This window comes from Pavona decussata, unplaced genomic scaffold (assembly GCF_977016875.1).
Source record: "Pavona decussata unplaced genomic scaffold, jaPavDecu1.1 SCAFFOLD_303, whole genome shotgun sequence".
NCBI classification, from domain to species: Eukaryota; Metazoa; Cnidaria; class Anthozoa; order Scleractinia; family Agariciidae; genus Pavona; species Pavona decussata.
In genome coordinates, this window is record NW_028145699.1 from 545,537 (window position 1) to 566,478 (window position 20,942).

General features: G+C 38.7%; 1 protein-coding gene across 1 annotated transcript; it reads left to right on the plus strand.

The window, feature by feature from the left end:
- The first annotated feature begins 692 nt into the window (after positions 1–692).
- On the plus strand, positions 693–18,725 carry LOC146454296 (polypeptide N-acetylgalactosaminyltransferase 2-like). The gene is made up of 15 exons (XM_085095607.1): positions 693–877; positions 2,508–2,677; positions 3,889–3,987; positions 4,640–4,707; positions 4,897–4,962; positions 5,274–5,395; positions 8,042–8,129; positions 9,188–9,275; positions 9,991–10,094; positions 10,812–10,938; positions 11,161–11,253; positions 12,469–12,552; positions 13,438–13,564; positions 15,349–15,468; positions 16,747–18,725. The coding sequence occupies exons 1-15, from the start codon at positions 767–769 to the stop codon at positions 16,900–16,902; spliced, it is 1,623 nt and encodes a 540-aa protein (XP_084951733.1). The 5' UTR covers positions 693–766; the 3' UTR covers positions 16,903–18,725.
- Positions 18,726–20,942: the final 2,217 nt, after the last annotated feature.

Consider the following 20,942-nt stretch of genomic DNA (forward strand, 5'->3'; position numbering starts at 1 on the left):
AGCGCTGCTAGAATTGAGCATGTTAACCCGTGTTGCAGCGCGTTAAATTCGATGAAAGAAATGGGGGAAATGATTGCATTCTGCAGTAGTCCCGTACATTATAGAGATTTTGGAGGTACAGCGAAATAATATTTGCATTTATCGTCCTCGTATATGATAATATCTTTATTTACCCTCGGATTTTAAGAGTAGCTTATGCAACTAACTCTCCGAGCAGTTACCCACCCAACCAAAGTCCCCAACGGTCGGGCTACATTTGTTGTTTCATGAAAACTGCTCTCCTTTAGAAACAGATTGAGCAACTCGAGTTCTGGATCATTTTATTTGTTGTAAACGACTTTCAAACTTTCGGGGAAATTTCGTTGAATTTTTCAGTAAAAGGCCAGCGGTCCCTTTCTTATAATCGAGCGCATACGCTCCTGTCGAGTGGGGAAGCTTAAAAAGCGATGTAAACTTTATTGAAGAATCATCGGCCAGCTCGCCTATTTGAGCAGCCTGAGAACGCAGACGCATTTCCGGCTGTCGCTTCTCTCGGCCGGTTCGCAGACTTTATTTTTCGGTGAAGAGAAGGGACAGCCGGAAATACGTCTGCGTTCGCAGAGTACAAGAAGCTTAATTTTGCACGTATTACATGCCTATATCTCATCAGCAGTGTTCGCTCGTGGTTGTAAATGCCTGGTTACCAAGCAAAGTCTGCGCCGTGTAAATAGCATACTCATGCAATTCGCAAAAGCTCTAATATTACCTCGATCGCTAAACCAGCATCATGATTATCAGAAAAAGGAGAGCATTTATTCTTTTATTGATAGTAATATGGCTTTTAGGAATATTGTATTTCACATCGGATTCCGGATTTCTCAAGGGCGATCCACCAAAGGTGAGTGGTAAGCTTGCGGAATGTCTTAGCTTGCAGCACGAGTGTTTAAAGTATAAGCTCAAAACTTACTTTCATTTAATAAAAGTTATTAGGCTTCGATTATTTAACTAATACATAAATCGAACCTCGCGATTGTTTAGATTATCCTGAAACGCGATAATACAAAGCGATTCTTAAACAAATGAAAACACACTTGAGTGAACGACGTGATACCGCGAAAATTAAACTGTTCCGTCGAAGGTTTCCATTGTTCGTGCGGAAATTGTTGTGTCGCGACAGGGAGTTCTGAAGATCCGCATTTATAAATAATTCAGTATTTTTCTGAAATATCTTCAAAGGTTTGTCCGTCGTATGAGTTCTTAAGGCAAAAAGGTGTGTGTTTATTTGTTAACGCTGCAAATCTGATCAAAGAAGAGTTTGCACTTCCCTGCCATTACTGCTTTCAGTAAATTAGAACTTTTAAGTAACATTTTGGCATCATTAAGTGGATATGTGGTTAACATGTATAAATTTGTTAATTAGAAAATAATAGCTGTGACCAGTACCATCTAGCATGGCTCTTCGTACGCTCATATGTATCTGATTAAAGAAAGCAAAGGCTGTTCAAAACATACAAAATTGCATGCCTGTTTTTGCAGTGGTAAAGTTAATTTTAGAGCTCTTCAAGCTTCAGTATATGTTTGAGACCCCTGATTCTAAAAAATTAGGTTCTGAGACCAATGTTTCAATATTTTCAAATTGTAAAGGACTTGACTATGTAGAAAAAAAGTATTACTCTCCCCCCATACTTTTCCCATACTCATATCCTTTACAGCAAGGGTATTTCGCTGAACGCTGAATCCATAAAAGTCCTATAATGTCAAATGTCTGCCATGACAACAACTAAAGCTAACCGTCTGTATAATCAGTGCTTTTTAAACCCTAAATAGTATAGAGAAGTGCTTAGACCTAAATAGTGCTTTATCCATTGCTTTTTGTTTCTCTTGCAATAAAAATCCAAGATTATGGGCAAGAGTTTTGTTTTCATCGCAAAACAAACTACAGGGGGCAAAACTTGCAGATAAAACATTAGGGCACATTTTCCTGATGGAATTTAGGGGCATGAGCAAGAAACCTCTACAGTTTGGTTATGCATGGAGCCCTTCAATTGGCTGGGTTTGACAATACAAACAGCTTGAAACACTAGGCTCGCAACCAACAGCGGACCCCAACAGTTAGTGTCTCACAAGTATAATAAATATTATTTGGGAGGGGCTATACACATGTAGTGGAAAGATTTTTGTGTTTGAGATTTGGCATATATGGGAGTGTAGCACTTGGTTAGCGTGTCAGACTTTCGATCAGATGATCCGAATGTCAGCGGTTCAGTGGTTCAAGGCTCAAGGCTGTGTTGCTTCCTTAAACAAGAAACTTTGCTCCAAATTGTCTCTCTTCATTCAGGTGTATAAATGTGTACTGGTGACATATGGTGCTAGGGGTAACCCAGGAAGGAGTAGCAATACTCGTAGTTGCTTCATGCTACAGAAAGCAGGCTAAATTCTGGCAGTGAAGACCGCTTGGGCTCATATGCAACTTGACCTTTTACTATTAATCATCACATGACTATAAAATAAATTGTTTTTATTATTAGTATGTTCATGAAGAAGAAGGAGTGAGTAGGCCACCATTTAATGAAGAAGCTTACCTGAAAGGTGGAGCATTAAAAGAGGGAGAAGACAAGTATAATAGGAATCAATTTAATCAGGCTGCCAGTGATGCAATAGGTGGAGACAGAAGTGTTCCAGACACAAGACATTCACAGTAAGTATTTGTTAACAGTGTATGCAAGATCATTGCATTACTTTTTACCAATAGGGTTACACACTGTCGCCCAGATTGTTTGGCTTTTCATTAACAAAATCTGAAAATCATTCTGGACAATTTAAATCCAATTCTGAGTGATTAATTAAGCTTCTCCGACTCTCTGTAAACCTTGTGATTCCAAAAGTTTGATTCATTCATTGTTTAGAATATGACCTCTGTTTTTGGTGAAAACTGATGGTCTGATGTAATAGTGATTTATTAGCAGGTGCTAAACACGATAGCTCTGGTTTCCGCATACAGATTAATCACTCCAGAAGACACTTTGTTTGGAAACCAGAGCTACTGCAAACCATCCACTGTAGGAAGAAGACACCTTTTCTTTCTCAGGAACTATATTTTATGGGATCCTCAAAGTTCCCCAAGCATCCTCTCACCAATCAACCTTATCACCAGCCTTCCATCTATCTACACTGTAAGCCCCCTATCCAAGCCCCTAATATTCTTTCTTCCTCCTACATGCAGCCATGTATCCCCTTTACTTACCGAATATTACCCAAGGGCCCTGTATTATCTCGTTTTCTTTTCCTTTAGCCCCCCAAATTCCTTCCCTGTTACATATAGTACCCTATCTTTAAGACCTCCTCACCTCCAGCCAAACCCAACCTACACTGTATTCTAAGTATACAGTGGTTTTTCTGTGAGTCTGTGTCCCTACCTCACCTGAAGGTCTGGAGATACACCACTGGTGCACTTAAGCACCCTAATCTTTCATCAAGAAGGTTCAGTCTTATCTGTACCTGACGGAGCAGTTCCATGACAAATATTAAAATTTGAAGTCAGGGAGGGACATAATTCATTGTATTATCTAAACATGTCGCTGATTCTGACTTGAAAAGAAAAACACATTTGTTTATCAATAACTCATAAAAAAAGTGTTGGCAAAAATCTTCAGCCTTCGTCAGTTTAAAGGGAGAAATAAGCCAATGCCTATCTAACAGTTCACAGCTTTGCTGGTTCTACATTGACGACATGCAACGAATTATCACCACATGAGACAAAAAATTATGTGAGTGACTTATAAATTTCTGGGATGTCAATAAAATAATTTTCTTCATGACCCATTGTTTTTTTAATTAATGTTTTTCAAGTCAGAGTTGGACATTGTATTAGTAAGAGCAGTTACACATAACTTTCTTTTTTAACTAAAGGTGCCGATACCAAGAGTTCCCTAAAGATTTTCCTGCAACGTCTGTGATTATAACATTCCACAATGAGGGCAGATCAACCCTTCTTAGAACTGTTAAAAGGTGACTTTTTTTATGATTTTTACATTGCTTGAATACTGCTTACATTTTTTTTAAGAAATATGAGAACCATTCTCTTCTAAGCATTCTTTTACCGCGCCATTGGGAGGCGGGGTTTCATTGACTTTTGATATAGCCATCCCCTGCATCAACTGGTCGTAAGTTAGAAACTGATATGGCCTGTGACGGCACCTCCTTGATTTTACTTGATTTTAGTTTTTTAATGATTAATAATGCAACATGCTGGTGAAAAACTGTAGCTGCTGACTTGACTGAGCTCTCATCAAAAGTGATTGTAGCCCCTCTAGAAAACATTTTCTACAAACATGGTGTACAGCTCTACAATGATACATAATTTATGCTTGTTTGTTTTGCTTTTTTTCCCTTTAATTTTAATTAATATCTTTTAGAATATAAAATTATATAATATATAATTGTTATCAATTTTAATTGTTTTTGAAAACAATTAATATTTATTTATTAATTGTTTTAAAAATAATTAAAATTGAGAACAATTGCTACTGGACGAGTAAAAGTTGTATTTTTTCAAATGGAGTTTGTACTTACTATTATTTTAGTTTAGACTTGGATTTCTTTGATTGGCTTTGTTAATATCAGTCATCACCCTAAAATTATCTTTTAAATCTTTTTTCAGCATTTTAAATAGAAGTCCTCCAAACCTAATCAAAGAAATAATATTGGTGGATGATTACAGTGATAGTGGTGAGCTATCTTTATATTTTGTTTATTAATACTAAATAAATTTATAATATAAATGCTTGATTGTGTGTCACACACAATACATGTAGGTATACACATACTGCTCTCATTATTAAAATGTCTATTTAATTATAATTAGTTGTCGTGCTGATCATGGTCGTTAATTAATCTTTTATTTTTCTTTCCTGGTAGCTACTGATGGAGAACTCTTGGTTGGACTTCCAAAAGTTAAAGTTCTTAGAAATGACAGAAGAGAAGGTACGATTCAGTTTCTTGTAGCAAGAGAGCTTGGAAACTTTTAAATTAATAATTAGTATGATCTGACTAAAAATGCTTCTTACCCATACCCAGAAGCGCTGCATTTGAAAGTCCAGCACCCCTTTAAACAAAACAGTGATAATGATGATGATGATGACGATGGTGGTGATGATGATCATGATTATAAAAGTTTATCCGCAACTCATTTTACGGGTGGAGTCCAGAGGACGCAATGAGAACTGTTTGTTGTTCAAAACCCTACTGAATGCTCTGGATTCAGTGTATGTGAATTTAGTTTCATTTTCTTTCAGGTTTAATACGATCTCGGGTGAAAGGAGCAAACACTGCCTCCAGTGGAATATTAACATTTCTTGATAGTCACTGCGAGTGCAATGTAGGCTGGTTAGAGCCACTGCTTCATAGAATTGTGCAGGTAACTGTCTTCATCAATTAATATTACAGTGCAGGGGTTGGGGGGGGGGGGGGATCTACACGTTTTTGGGTGCTGGTGTGCTGCTGGGACTCTTAAATCCTTACCCTAAACCATTTTACAACTCTATAAACTAGACTAAAGACCAAAAATCCCTACCCAATCCCAGAGTAGCTATTTTCCAGAAACTTATCACCAATAGATGAGTGTGGGGAAGGTGCCTGCAATGTCTGTGGGAGCCACAAGTGAGCGCGGAAGGTAACCATGACAACCCTGAGAATGGCAACCACCTAGGCACCGTCATACTGAATACTCAGTGAAAAATTAAATGCTTACCAATACTCACCTAAAGGGAGGGGAGGGACAGGAGGAAAGCTTTTTTTCTGCCACTGTACACACAGCACAATGCGAACAAAATGGATTGACATCAACAGGGGAGCTGTAAATGTACTGAGTCCCTGCGAAAACCCTCAGACCGCCCCGCATAACTTAAGTTTAACCTTGCCTAAATTACATTTAGGCCCATTAAAACACCTTTTTTAAGTGCCATTTTCCATGGAACCTAGTCTGTACTAAATTCTTCAAATAATAATTGCTTGAATCAGCTTTTAATTGATCAGCTTCCTGGAAAATGATAACCTATTCTGGACCAAAACTCTCTGATTTCTATACCCTGTCCCAGGCTGAACTGCTTGAAAAACCTACCCTTCACAGCATCACATACCTATATAGCTTATACAGTGTATATGGGAGTACATCCCCCCCCCCCCCCACCCTGGCCACGATTACAGCCCTGTGTCTCAAATTTTAATTTGAAACTGTCTGAAATGATTATTACTCTGGCCTTAAGGCAGACCGAGTTAAGGTTTCGGTAGCAGTATCAAATTCTTTTTTCTTTTTGGGATCGCGATGGGCCGAGAGATAAGACTTCGGGCCACGAGTTATTGTTCTCGGTCTCGTTTTTCGTTCTCGGCTGGCACGAGTTAAGTTTTTGTTGCGTTATAAAATTCTTTAATTTCTCGGTCGTGTTCTTTGTACTCGAGCCGTGAGGAGTGTATACAATATGCGAACCAGCGAGGCATGCAAGGCATGCGAGGCATGAACAACCCCAACATAAACTGCTAACTGTTAAGCTAACCGAGGAGCTATTTAAGCTAACCTGAGTGCTATTTAGGCCATGGCCAACCGGAGTGCTTTTTAGGCTTACCAGGGTGTTTTTTAGGCTAGCCTGAGTACCTCACACGTCTGCCTCGCATGCCTTGCTGGCTTGCAGATTGTGCATCCCCCCGTGAGGCGCCGAGTCTAAAGTTCACTACATGATGTGTCACATACAGGATGGCAGATGCAAGACACAAATGACTAAAAATAAGACTTATTTCTCTAAAATTTATCAACTTTAACAGAAACGGCAACCGCTTACCTAGAGAGGCATTTTCTATTTCCAAGGCAAAGACTCTTAAACTTTATGCGATAAACAGATGCGAAGAAACTTAATCTGTTTATATGTCTATATTTATAGTGTCCTTTTTGCATCTTTTCACTTTCCAAGTTTTTCAACCATTCATATTTCATCATTCATAACTAGCACTTTAAAAATTCGAAAGGTTTTTATCGTTTTTCATTTACTTAGCTTTTTTTAGTTCCTCAAGGTTAGTTTTGTTTAACCGAAAATTTGGCAACTAAATTAGTCTATGACCCCGCAGGAAGATAGATAAAGATGTCTCACGTTTACTACAGAAAAACAATCATGTAGAAACGGTTTCTGTCTTCAAATGAAAGGTGAATAACAATGCTTTTCCCTGAATTTCATTTTAAAATATATACAGCGAAACATTGAAAAACGTACAAGCATATAAACGTACGCGTGATGCGTAACGTTACTCTAGATCGGGGGGGGGGTGGGGGGTACTCAACAGATGCTTGGGTAGGCAGGCGCGGCCTGGGGGTTCAAATCCTGACCCTGTTTAAGACACAATTCTCCGATTTCCCTATCCCGTTTAAGACAGAATCCAAAATTTTCAGGCCCTTTCTAAAACATTTAACCCAAAATCACACCCTGTTTAAGACTAGAATGAAATAAGAATACACTAGTTTCTCACTGTATTTTAATGCATTGGCAATCACAATCTGTTCAAGCCATTAGGTAGTGTATCAGAAAGTGATGAAATAGATACCCAGTTCAAGACAAAACACTCTGAAAACCATACCCTATCGAGCCGCACGTCCCCGTTAAGGTCACATAAGGGAGTACCCCCCGCCCCGGTCTAGATCATATCGAAAATTACAATCCGTCATTGACCCGGCGTCACATACATATTAGGACCATACAAATGGTTTCTGTCTCTAAACGAAAGGTGAAAACGTAAGGATTAAAGCCCGGGGATTATAAAAATCATTCGTATGACAAATGTCGTTTTCCCTGTATTTCATTCTGACTGCAAGAAATGCAATTCTATCTGGTGGTTACTTATTGCCTCACTATATCTCTGTATCTATCTATTTGGTAGCCTGCGAGCAAGCTCTCTTGGGGGTGGGGGGCGGGAGGGGGGAAAGAGGATCCACCCCCAAGAGAGCTTGCTTATCTCTGTTTTGAAGATAACTTGAAATAAATCAACATGTGAATGTTGCTTTCTCTTCACTCCACTTTAGGACAGAACAGTAGTAGTTAGTCCAATCATTGATGTAATTAACATGGATGATTTTCATTACCTTGGAGCTTCTGCGGACATTAAAGGAGGTAAGATTTGTGCAGCAAGCATTCTTCATGCAGCTGTTCTTTTGTTTACCAAGAAAAATTAAAGTTACATTTTCATCACTGTATTCCACCATAAGAACACATAGAATGTGCGAAGATCTAATACATCAGGATTTTGAACTCTTTGAAGGCATAATACAGTCGGTCTTGTGGTTATCATGTTAAACTTTTAACCCAGTACATATGTAGAACGTAGGAAGTGAGAAATGGCCACACCTTTTTAAAGTTAAAGTACCCTCTTAGTGCATAGAGGAGCAGTAGTGTACTGGTTATGATAATGAGCAAGATTTCCGTTTATATCACAAAATGAAGCACAATACAGTGAATAAAACATTGGAGTAACATTTCCTGAAGGAAATATGCAAGGCCACATGCAAAAAAACTCGGCCACATGCAAAAAAACTCGATGAATCTGAGCTAAAGAACAACAAAAAGTGATCTGAAATGTATTTAGGTTAGTTCTGCTCGGAGCCCTTAAATTTTAATAACGTGCAGTGCCAGAAAATGTCCATACTTTCCCCATAAAAAGTTATTAGTTTTGTACCCCCTCCCCCCTCCCCCCCCCTAGGAAATTCCAGATTAGCTTCATACTTTGCTTGTAAAATTATTTTTGGCTTTTAAGACCCCCCTCCCCCTAGGAATTTCCGATAACCTTCCATGCGGTGGCTATGGATTTTTTCTGGAACTGCACAATAATGATGATGATGATGATGATGATGATGATGATGATGATATTTAGTCAGGAGGCTCCTCAGTCTCCCACGCAGTCATTTTTAGGGGACTCATATTACCTATTTACAGCTCCCCTGTTGATGTCAATCCATTTTGTTCGCATTGTGCTGTGTGTACAGTTGCAGAAAAACACTTTCCTCCCATCCCTCCCCTCCCTTTAGGGGAAGAGGCTTGAGGCTCCTCTGACCGTGGTCGTTTTAATAAAAATATAATTTAACATCATTTATGTTTGCAGGTCCACTTAAGTCCTACTTTACTAATTAAAAATACTGTTAACATTATTTAAAAACGTGCTTCCTTTGTTTTAGGATTTGACTGGAGTCTTCACTTTAAGTGGGACAATTTAACACCAAAGGAGAAGAAAGAACGAAGGAGCACTCCAATAGCACCGATCAGGTATATTGACCTGTTTTCTTACAAATGCAGCAGCTTCACTTATGGACAGTCAGAGCGAAGAGCCGACTACCAACGAATTTCACCTTCCGAAAGAGATCTTATCATCGGCTGAAATTTCAACAGAACATTTATGCAAATATGAATGTTTGGTTTATCAACAATCGGCCACCTTTAAGAGATTTGAGTGCTGACGTTTTGAGCCTTAGTCCTTCGCTAGAGCGAATCACTTCAATTCTTCTCTGCAAAATTCCCCGACTAAAAAGGTCCTACTAACATCTTTCCATGCAAAAATGTCCACCAGAAAATTTCTGAACAAGAAAACTGCCCAATCCCAGAAAAAGTATTCTACACACTTCCCTGTCATACCTGTTAACTGATTACCCGTACATTACCCCCTCCACCCTCCCCCACATGTATCGTCCCTCAAATTATTTCAAACTGGCGCTTTCACTGTACTTACTATTTTCAGAATGCACCATTTTGAATAATTCAGTAGAACAGACTTTCAAAATGCTCTTACCTCATAATCTCTTGAAACTGACCGATATGACGGCAAGTCCTGGCAATTGAAAGCGCCACATGTTTTAGCGTTTCATTACTAGGATGACAATTCTTCCCTGGCAGACAAACTCGCGACTAAGGATCAGAAAGTTAAAGGGCTTTTAGTTCAAATTAGTGAATTCTGATTTATGTAGTGTCTCCAATTTGTTCCCAGGACTCCAATGATAGCTGGTGGGTTATTTGTGGTTGACAAGGCCTGGTTCGAGAAGCTCGGGCAGTATGACGTCATGATGGACATTTGGGGAGGAGAAAACTTTGGTGAGCATGCGTACTGTTACGTTAGCCTGTGTTTAGAAGATTCCAAGTAGTTGAGACAAGGGCAATTAAAATGCACGCGTATTTCTTCATTTTTCTCAGGCAACGTCCACACTTTTGATTTTGCGATCGTAAAAGATTGTTAAACTTTCGTCCACGTATATGCATTTTCATTTGATTTCGCTGTCCAGAAATAAACGATCTAAAACGTTGCTTTCTGCGATGCAGTGGCTTGTAACGATCCTTCTTTTCATAAACCTCTGTTTTCAATGGTTTTTGCCGTCCACTCGTAATCGATAAATGCCTGTTTTCATTAATTGTCCGTTGTAGATAATCTTTTTGAAAATCGTCGTTTACAGAGCCTTTTCAGTGGTCCTCTTTAGTGTACATGTTGACGAAGTTAAGGATCAAACGAATAAAAAAAAATCAAGTTCAAATTAAAACTATGGAAAATGAAAACGTGTGGTTGGGAACTCGACTCGCTCTTCGCGCTCGCCTTGCGCTTGCCTCCGCTCGCCTAAAAAACGCAAAAAAATAAAATAAATAATAATAATAATAATAGTAATAATAATAATAATAATAAGATCAACAACAACAATGCCAATTCTGCAGGGTAGGGGAAGGGAACAGAATTAATGATCAAACGTTTTTTCCGAGATAGAAGGTGCCCAGTACGAAGACTAGTGTTTTTTCAGTGTGATTTGGATTCATTGTTTACAGAAATCTCGTTCAGGACATGGCAGTGTGGTGGAAGCATGGAAATCATTCCTTGTTCGAGAGTGGGTCACGTGTTCAGAAAGCGGCACCCATATTCATTTCCAGATGGAAACGCCAACACATACATGAAGTAAGTTGTCAAAGCTGTTAAATCGTGTTACCTTCGATTTATGATGTTAAATTCTTTCATTTTGTCGATTATAAAATTATATCCTTTCCGTGCAATTTACGGTGTGTTTACAAGAATCAAATCAATTTTACAATACATTATGCTTCAAAGTTGGTTGGTTGGTTGGTTGGTTGGTTGATTGGTTGATTGATTGATAGATTGATTGATTTTCTGTTGTTTAAGAAACACTCGCCGCACAGCCGAGGTATGGATGGACGAATACAAACGCTTTTATTACGCTGCTCGCCCGATGGCTCGAACTGCAAACTACGGCAGGTAATTATGGTAAATTATAGGCAAATTAACAAAAGGTAGCATTCCTTTTAACCATAGTTAATTGAGGGACTGGTAAGGAAACCTTGCCATGAAAACGATGGCGCTGCAATTTATTTTGGAAGGGCTGGGACCCTGCACAATCCTTTGTTTTAACGTTCACACCACAATTGAATATCTTAAAACGTTTCGATGGGTCAGTTGCTCCAACACATTCTAAATTCTATTGTTGTTTGTGCAGGGTCAAGGCCAAAAAGGTAAACAAAAACATATAACAAAGACGTTTGTCAGGTTTCATAACCATTGCGTTTAATTAACTATTTTTTTTTTAACCAAACTAGATTTGGATTTTGCAATCAGAAATTCAAATTTTCGATTCATTTAGGCATAAACCAATCTTTGACTGATCAACACTACCACTCTTTATTTTCTGAAACAACAAAAGTGGTATCAAACAAATACCTAATCATTGACAAACAAATTTGTTTGATACCATTATTGAACATTGTATCTGCTAATAAAGACTGGTAGTATTGATCAGCCGAAGTATAAGTGCTTGGAAGCATTGGAAACTGCTGCCAGCCAGCTTAAACTGAAGTCGAACGATCCCGGTGTGGAGGTGGATTTATTTGGTCTCTGCGTTGCATTGGCTCTGTAGTTTGCAGGCCTTTTTTTCACGAAATACCTTTTGACCCCAGGGAGGGTACACTGGTATATTATTGACGCTGAGGTGCAAAGTGTAATATTCTAGGGGAAAATCGGATTTTCCCAGCTTTTCCGACCCTGGGTATTGTTATTAATGATATGATAATAAGGCATGGAGAATCGCTCTGGCCTGGGACAAGCCCAAGACCAGGCGAAGACGGGAGCTATGAGGATCAACTCCGACTTACTCGAATGGGTGGGAGGGTGGGTTGCCAACCCTTCCCTTTTGCGGCCTCGAGTACAGTGATGGGGTAGAGCACATGTAACCTCTTTTAAAGTCTCATCTACATAATCCCCAGGGTATTAATTATCAATGCAAATTGAGTTTGCATGGTATCGGCATTTTTGGGTTTGAAATTAGCGCTCAGGGACTTTTTCGTGGGTCAGAAATCTTATGATGGGCATTTTTGGGTGGGGGCGATTTTGGCAAGGACTTTGTGGCTTGGGTAAATTAATGTAAAGTCGAGCCAGGTTTAACGTTTTCCGTTTGCAAACTTAATTTCTCTTTTCAAGTGTGAAGTCAAGAAAGGAGCTTCGTGAGCGCTTAAAGTGCAAGTCCTTCAAGTGGTATTTGGAGACCGTATATCCCGAGCTACAGTATGTGTCTTGAGTCTTACTATAGCCCGCGTAGCAGGTGTAATCGTGGGAGAAGGGGGGGGGGGGGGGGAATGAGAGAAGAAGGAGGGGGACTGGTACCCTCTCCCCAGTTCCCCCTTTCTTCCCTCGCTTTTTCTCTCTCCCCGTCTCTATCGCGAGTGTCTTAATGGGGTTAACCCTCAGCCGTCATACAGTCTAAAATTTAACCGTCAATCGTCAAAAAAGGGCAATTTTTATCGTCAACCGTCAAAAAAGCAGTTTTTACTAGCCGTCAAACGGTTTCAAGGTCTTTCAAGTATCACTATTTTAGCTGCTCATCCCGGACTTCTGGTTCTCAAAGAATCGTTTTAACTGCGTTTTAACTGGTAAACTAGTTTCCATGTTCCCAACTATACTCACTTTATGGTCTTTTCCACTTAATTTGCGAATAAAATGACATCACAACTAACTTCCGTCTGGAAGTATTCTGGTTTTTGAAAATATTAATGATTACTACATTGATAACGTGTTTCTGACCAAAAACAACCTCCAGAACACAATTGTTAATATTAAAAAGCACAACAGTTCATATTAACTTCAACCGATGGAAGAAATTTCCCCTTGTATGTTGATAAGTCAAAACAATTAATAATTAATAAATGAGAGATCATCAGTGGTATGAACGCAATTTAAGCATCTGCCAAAAGAAAGCCTGAAAAAAATTCAGGCTTGAACGGGATCCGAACCCATGACCTATGCGATATTCCTTTGAACTGCTTTTGAAAGAATGAATAAATAAATGAACATCGCAATCTCGCACTCTTTTCTTTTGGTGTGTGAATGCATTTGATTATGGCGTCAAAATGACGTTTTTTTCTTTTTCTGCTACTCGTGTTTTTGTTCTAGGATTCCTGATTCGCAGGATATATCGTTTGGTGAACTAAAACAAGGCAAGAAATGTTTGGATACGCTTGGTAGTCAGGCTGGTGGTTCAGTAGGCATGTTTGATTGTCACGGGCAAGCAGGAAATCAGGTATACTCTCATCTAATGGCGTGACAAACACGAATTCTATAAATTTCCTGTTAATTGCTGGTACGAAATCAGATGCACTGTTAGTCAGTGGCGTGACAAACGGAAAATTAAACTCTCAAGAGTGTTACTTTATGATGTGACAAACGTAGAAATTACTTATACCGTAAGCAGTGGCGTGAATTAAAGTAAATAGGTTGAAATTGCGTGACATTAGTGAGGAGGAAATCAGGTATAGTCTCATCTAATGGCGTGACAAACATGAATTTCAGTTTATAAATTTCCTGTTAATTACTAGTACGAAATGAGATGCTCTGTTACTTTTTTTTCCAAGTTCTTTACTTAAGGTTACCTGGTACCTTCAGAGGTGTCTTCAGAGGTTTCTCGCGTCCAAGCGATGTAGCACGTCCGGTATAAACTGTAGATACCTGAACCCTTATATCAAATTAAAGCTTATAGAGCTGGCTATCAAACTAAACCAAAAATTTTGAAATAAAACGAATTGCCGAATTTTTAGCGCTGTTTTCTCGAATAAATTTTTTTCACTTGGAGGAGCCACTTCAAAGAGCTAAAACTCAAAAGGAATTTGTTCGTTTGCCTTCAAATTTGGACAGTAGCTAGTTTAACATATAAACAACAAAAACGTGTCTGCGAATTTTTTTCTTTCGAAATATTTTTTCTCCGAGAGCGATTTTTGTACGATTACTCCACATTTTTTTCATCCTATTTCGAAAATGCTCTATAACTTTTCACTGCGATTGAATATGGCAAAACGCAGACACGTTTTTTTAGCGCTTTGGGTCCGGAAACTGAGGAGCAAATTAAATTAGCAAAAAACAAAATTCACTTTGACTTGTAGCTTTAAAAAGGTAATTCGGACGCTCGCAATTAGAGGTCGTGAAAAATTCGACAATTTATTTTATTTCAAAATTCTTGGTATGGTTTGATAGTCAGCTCCATAAGCTTTAATTTGATATAGGGGTTTAGGTATCTACAGTTTAACTGGACGCGCTACATCGCTTAAACGCGAGACACCTTTGAAGGTATCGGGTAACCTTAACAGTCAAGCACACATTACAGAGCTGAGGTATAAAATATTACATACAATATGTATAATGAGATGCTCTGTTGCTCTGTGGCGTAAAAAATGGAAAATTAGACTCTAGAGAGTGTTTCTTTATGATGTGACAAACGTAGAAATTACTTGCGCCATAAGTAATGGCGTGAATTAAAGGTGATCAGGCTGAAATTGCGTGACATTTATGAGCAAAGGTGTTAAAATGTATTTGGCGACGGAAAAAAGAACGTTAAGAATAACAGGTATTAGCAGTTAGCTTGAGTATTTTTAAGGAGATAATTCTTGTTCATTCAAACATAAAAAAATTGTGATGGATGAGAGAATTAACGCTGCAGAACGTATGTTAAAAAGTGCTAAAGTGAACCATGAATTTCCTACTGAGCGTTAGCCCTGGTAAGGAAAGGGGAGATCGCACGGGGCAAAGAAACAAATCTCCGACCTCGGCGGGAATCGAACCTTAAACCTCCGGATTTGATCGTCCGATTTTTTCTTTCCTAGGGGTATGGCTCAGTGGGAAATTCATGGGTTAGTTCACTTGCGGAGTTAAATTCTGTGATCCGTCATTTGTGTCCTTAGTGCCAGCGACACAACATTCCTGTTTACTTGCCTAAAAGGTCTTCAAACACGACAAGATTGTTTAAAACAAAAACTTTTTAAACATCAAGTTTAGGTGGGGTCTAATGTTCAAAATTGTCCATCTTGTTCCTAGGAGTGGGCCCTCACGAAAAATAGTCTTGTGCGACATCACGACATGTGTTTGACATTAAAAGACGCCACCCCAGGGAAACCAGTTATAATTGAAGGCTGCCGAGATGAGGACAACAAACAGGTAAGTAACCCTGTGCAACAGGTGTTCTTTTAAATCGTTGAGATCTGCAAACGGTTCACCGTTGCAACATAGGGCTTAGTCGTGAACATGGAACAAGGCTACAGTCGGTTGAGAGTCATACGAGAGAAATTTTTCTTATAGTGAAGCCACAGGTCACCAAAGCGTAATTTAAGAGTTTGTATGGCGTTAAAATTAAACAACAACATTCCCTCTTAAACCTAAATGGCGTAACAAGAAATGTCTCTGGCTGGTACAAAACTGCACTTACCCGGGAGGGGGTGTGTGCAGTTTGTTGCGAGCCAAAGGTTTCACACCCGGGAGGGGGTGTGTGCAGTTTGTTGCGAGCCAAAGGTTTCACGGGATTCCCGCACATTTTAGTACTCGTGCAGGCCTAGGTTTGACCGTGAGTGTGTCAGGATTTTCCAGTGTTTCGTACTTTACAAAGCTCCAATAGTTTATGGAAACCAAGGAAGTGGTTGGCATTTCTAGGTGGCCACAAAAAGTACTTACGATAAAAAACAAGTATGGTGCACCCCTCATTGAAGGTTTTCATACTAGAAGAAAGGCAATGTTTTGGGATAGTCTAGCACGGACTAGTCGCCTTCATGTGAAAACAGCGCGAACTCAATTTTTGACGTAACATTCGTCTGATCGATTTTGTACGTTGATTTGTCCTTCTCAAATGGCAATCACAAAGTCATGTTCATCCCGTTTTCACACCAAGGGTGCGTTCGATTGTCCGAATTCAGAAATAAGAATGTCTACAATGGATCGCTAAAATCTCTCAAAAGAGGATTCTGGAGTTACCAGAATGCAAAATGCTCTGATTTGAATATCACCTGGGACAGGAACATAGCATTTATTACAGATCTCGACTCATTCTTTTACAGGTAGAACTCAGGAGCTTTTACTGAAGACATTTGTCATATAAGTTCCGTAGCCAATAGTATTTCGACAACTCAATTTCACTTTCGTAAGCTAAACAAATGGAGCAAATTCTAAGAAATAACTTTTCGCGCCTTTACAAACTGAAGCTTATTTCTTATTCGAAAGAACAACAGGTGTTCAACACCTATGGTTTAACTTGACGGTTTCAAAGGATCCGATACTTCCTAAACTGAGTGAAATCTATTTTTACTGAAAAATGTCCCGTAACACTAACCGTATGCAAATTTGCAAAAACCCTAGCTTTTGCTCGTTTACATAACGTTCGGCACATGTAAAGATCGACAATTGAACCAGGCCTAAGTATCCAATATTTGTCTTTTGTTATCGTAGTTCTGGGAACACACTGCTCAGCGTACGTTACGTCACAAACAGTCAGGGCTATGTTTGGACAGCAAGGACGTCAAGAGCGGAGAACACGTGACTGTAGACAGCTGTGACACGAATAAGTACTCCCAAATATGGCAATTTTCACTTAACATGAAGTAGTATAATTTATTTCTCAGAAGTGAATGAAAAATATCACGACTAGAATTTTTAGAATGAAAAGAAACGCGATACTTTTACAACACGAAACACCGGTGTGACTATCAATCAGATAGAGCGGTTTTCATTTGAGTGTCGCAAAACCAAAACCAAAGTAATTACTCTGGCCAGTCACAAAAGACGCAACCAGCGTAATGAACCAATCAGAAATCGAAGCAAATACATGTAACCGGCGCCAAGCGCGGGAAAATGCGTGCGAGTGAGGCACGATTAGTTTTGGTTTTGCTGCTGATCGGTTGAGAAGGTTGCGCGTGTTTTGTTAACCAATCACAGAGCGAGGTGAAGCAAAACCGAAGCAAACGTGAAATTACTTTCGACACTCAATTGAAATCCGCTCTTTGTTTTCCTTGCTAATAGTATCGTGTTTTACTCTTTAAGTTTCTGTAAAGTACTTTTTATAGCAAAAGAAAAATGACGAGTAGTGAAAAATATTTTGTACATTTCATCCTTTGATAATTTTGTACTTCGTAGCTAAGAAATTGAACATGTACCAGACAGGAAGATTGTTAAGGATAATTACTTGTGTGGAACGGTTTTCGAATGAGTGTAATGAAATCAAGATTTACTCTGACCAATCACCATAGACGCAAACAGAGCAATAAACACAACAAAGCAGCTAACGTTTTTAACGAAAATAATTTACTGTATTTCCTCACCAAATTACAATGCAACCTTCACACTCTGCGAGGGACTCGATATGGCCTTATGTTAACCTCAATTTCACTTCTTTTTAATACCTCCTATACACATCCACTGGACCAAAGAGGGCTAGCTGACGAAAATGGTAATTTTTAACTTATTTCGGAGAGTTAGCCAACAAAAACAGCCAACCATTTTTTAAGCAGTGCTTAGGCCTAAATAGTGTAGATCAGTTCTAAACCCCCCAAACGGATGTTCTCTGCCTAAATGGACTTCTAGGGGTGCTTACCATTTACGCAAACCACCCGGATGGAAGCTGTAAATCCCAAAAGAAGAAATAAAAATGCACCACTTTGACCAGAAGCTCATAATTTTAGAAGTACTCAAATGGAATGATGCGTACCATTTGATTTTCCAACTGGAATGTTCGGGTTTTCTATGTAAATGGTAAGCACCCCCTAGTCTCTCAATTCTCTGCCTAACAAATGGCGGCTTCTTTTCTCGTCTACGTCAAGGCTATCACGATTAAGAATACTACATTGTTTAAACACCATAAGGTGTCCAGCCTTGTCTTGGAGTATCCATTCCAGGAACAACCGTTATTTTTCTTCTTTTTTCTCAAACAAACTAAGCGGTTCGTTATCGCCGCTTCTCGGCTCAATTTTGTTTGAAGAAAGAGAAGAAACAAAACCTCTGGGACAAGGCTAGCCTTTTGCGCGTTTTTAGTATTTTTGTTTGTTTGTGTTGCTGGCGTTTGTTGTTGTTGTTCTTTTGTTTTTGTTTTTTTCCTTTCACGCTTTATTTCAATGTAATAGTTAGGGGCCGTACGACTATGAAAAGCACTTTCGCACACTTTTCCCTATATAACTACCCGCATAATCCGGCGGACTTAGACAACTTTGAAACTACAGTAATGACATGAAGTCATCGAAACGTCATTCAATATTGCTATCGCTTGTTTTTATTGTAAATTGATTCTCGGACATGTCATACAAATGAAATTAGTAATTAAGAGTTTTAGCGATAGTAGGGGAAGATGCCTTTTATTTTCACGCAGTAAGAACTTAACTTCGTTGTCATGTTCTCGCGTTGTGAGTGGATCTCGGAATAAAACCCTCGACTATTGATTGACAGAAAGAAAAGTAATAGTGTTAGGGTGCGTTCTTGGGAGAATCCGAAAACGGCGGATCATGCCGCATCAAAGGAACCGCCCAATCCTTGTCCAGATTGGATTCGTCGGTTCCTTTGATGCGGCATGATCCGAATGATCTGAGATCACAAATCCGTTTTCGGATTCTCCCAAAAAAACACACCCTTAGTTGCTTGTATGCCATAACACAGCTTAGGTGTTTTTGGCGATAAAACCATATTTTTATACTGTATGGAATTGTTGAATATTTCTCAGTTGTTCTACGGGCTTCATCGCATAACACGAAACTTGAACTTTATCAACATGCGTATTCTTCGCACTCTTCTTAATGTGTTGCTTACAGTTCTGGTTGGGAGAATTTCTTTCAAAATCATGACATTCCACCTTTGGTGCTCATTGACTTTATTCTCACCATTTGAATGTTTGATCCAACAGTGATTTTGCAGGGAGAAAGTGGATGCTGATCAATATGAATTCCGTAAAAAAAAAACAAGCATAAGGGGATACACTCTTTGTTATTGTTATTGTTATTGTTATTGTTATTGTTATTGTTATTGTTATTGTTATTGTTATTATTATCATCATCATCATCATCATCATCATCATCATCATCATCATCATCATCATCATCATCATCATCATTATCATCATCATCATCGTCGTCGTCGTCGTCATCATCATCATTATTGTTATTATTATTCTCGTCGCCGTCATTATTATTATTTTTTTTTTTTTTATTTTTTTTTTTTTATTATATTTTTTTATAAGAGTCTTTTTAGAAGAACGTTGAGGTTGAGATTAACTAAACTTCAAGAACATACTAAGAACATTTCCCGGGCTGAGGGTCAGTTAGGAGTTTGTAAAATGAATAGTATAAATACGGATAAAATAATACAGGAAAAAATTCAGTCTATATTGTCCAATTGATCCAAATAATAGCTCTCTTTATCACGTCCGCATAGATTTATTGAAATGCTATAACAGATAAGTTAAGAACATCTTAAGAACTTTCCAGGCTCAAATTGCCAAAAATAATAGTCTGAACGATCAGCCTCAGCCTGAAAATCAGACGCTCTTATAAAAAAAAGAGAGTGTATAGAAAGGAGTCGTTTGTAATGTACCTTCAATACCTTTTGTTATAGACCCTATGCAAAAATGGCTGACATTTTAATATTCTTTTGTGTGCACTCAAATCGTTCTTGAGTTCAAAAATCAAAAGAATATTTTACCTTGAACGAGGCTAGTACGGGTAATTTGAATACAGACAAAGTAATATAACATGTCAGTCATTATTGGCCTGTAGCTCTTTTCTTTTTAATCACACATCTAACTGCTAAGTGCTATGCGTGTTCTATTTATTGAGCAGTCAATATTTTTAGTATTAAAAATGTAAAAAAAATGTCTGAATAAAAGTATGAAAACAGTAAAAGAAAGCTGATCGCCCGACATTTTGTTTAACGCCTTGTGATATACCGTGTAGCATCACCATTTTGCGGGAGTTTTATTTTGCGGATTGGCGATATTTTGTGGTTTGTGGGAAAGAAAATTTGCGGCTCGAGATGACTGACATTTCTGGTGGGAACTAATTTTTGCGATTCATTATTAGTAGCAGAAAACACGCAATCATCGAGAATGGATGTAAAAGATCTGGCATCGCAAACGCCCTAGCAAATGGTGTTCCTTCAGATGACCCCATTCGTGCCAATCTAATGTACTTAATTGCTGTACACTTGATATTTTCTGTTCTTTACACATTGTTTTATTTGCGATACAGACTACCGTATGTGTCTAAGCTCTGGTTGCCTTTTCCAATGGACAATAATCATGTTAATGTTCTTATTTAACTCCAATTTATAACACCCCAGTGGCACAAGTTTTTAATTTGACTGAAGGGAGTCATTTTTTGCAGCGTTTTATTTTGCGGATTCTTTTTTTTCTGCGGGAATTAAATGATTTTTGCGGATCGAGGTCAATCCGCAAAATCCGCAAAAATTAGAACCCGCAAAAATTTCATGCTTTGCTGTGGCTCATAACGAGTCGCCCGGTAGCTAAGTAATCAGAGCTCCGATAGGCAGGGTGCAGCATGCAGGTCATGGGTTTCTCTTGAGGTCCATCATCAATGACAAACATTGCCTTGCATGACAGGCATTTATTAAGGCTTTATGTCTACACTATACCGGATAGCTCTTTTACC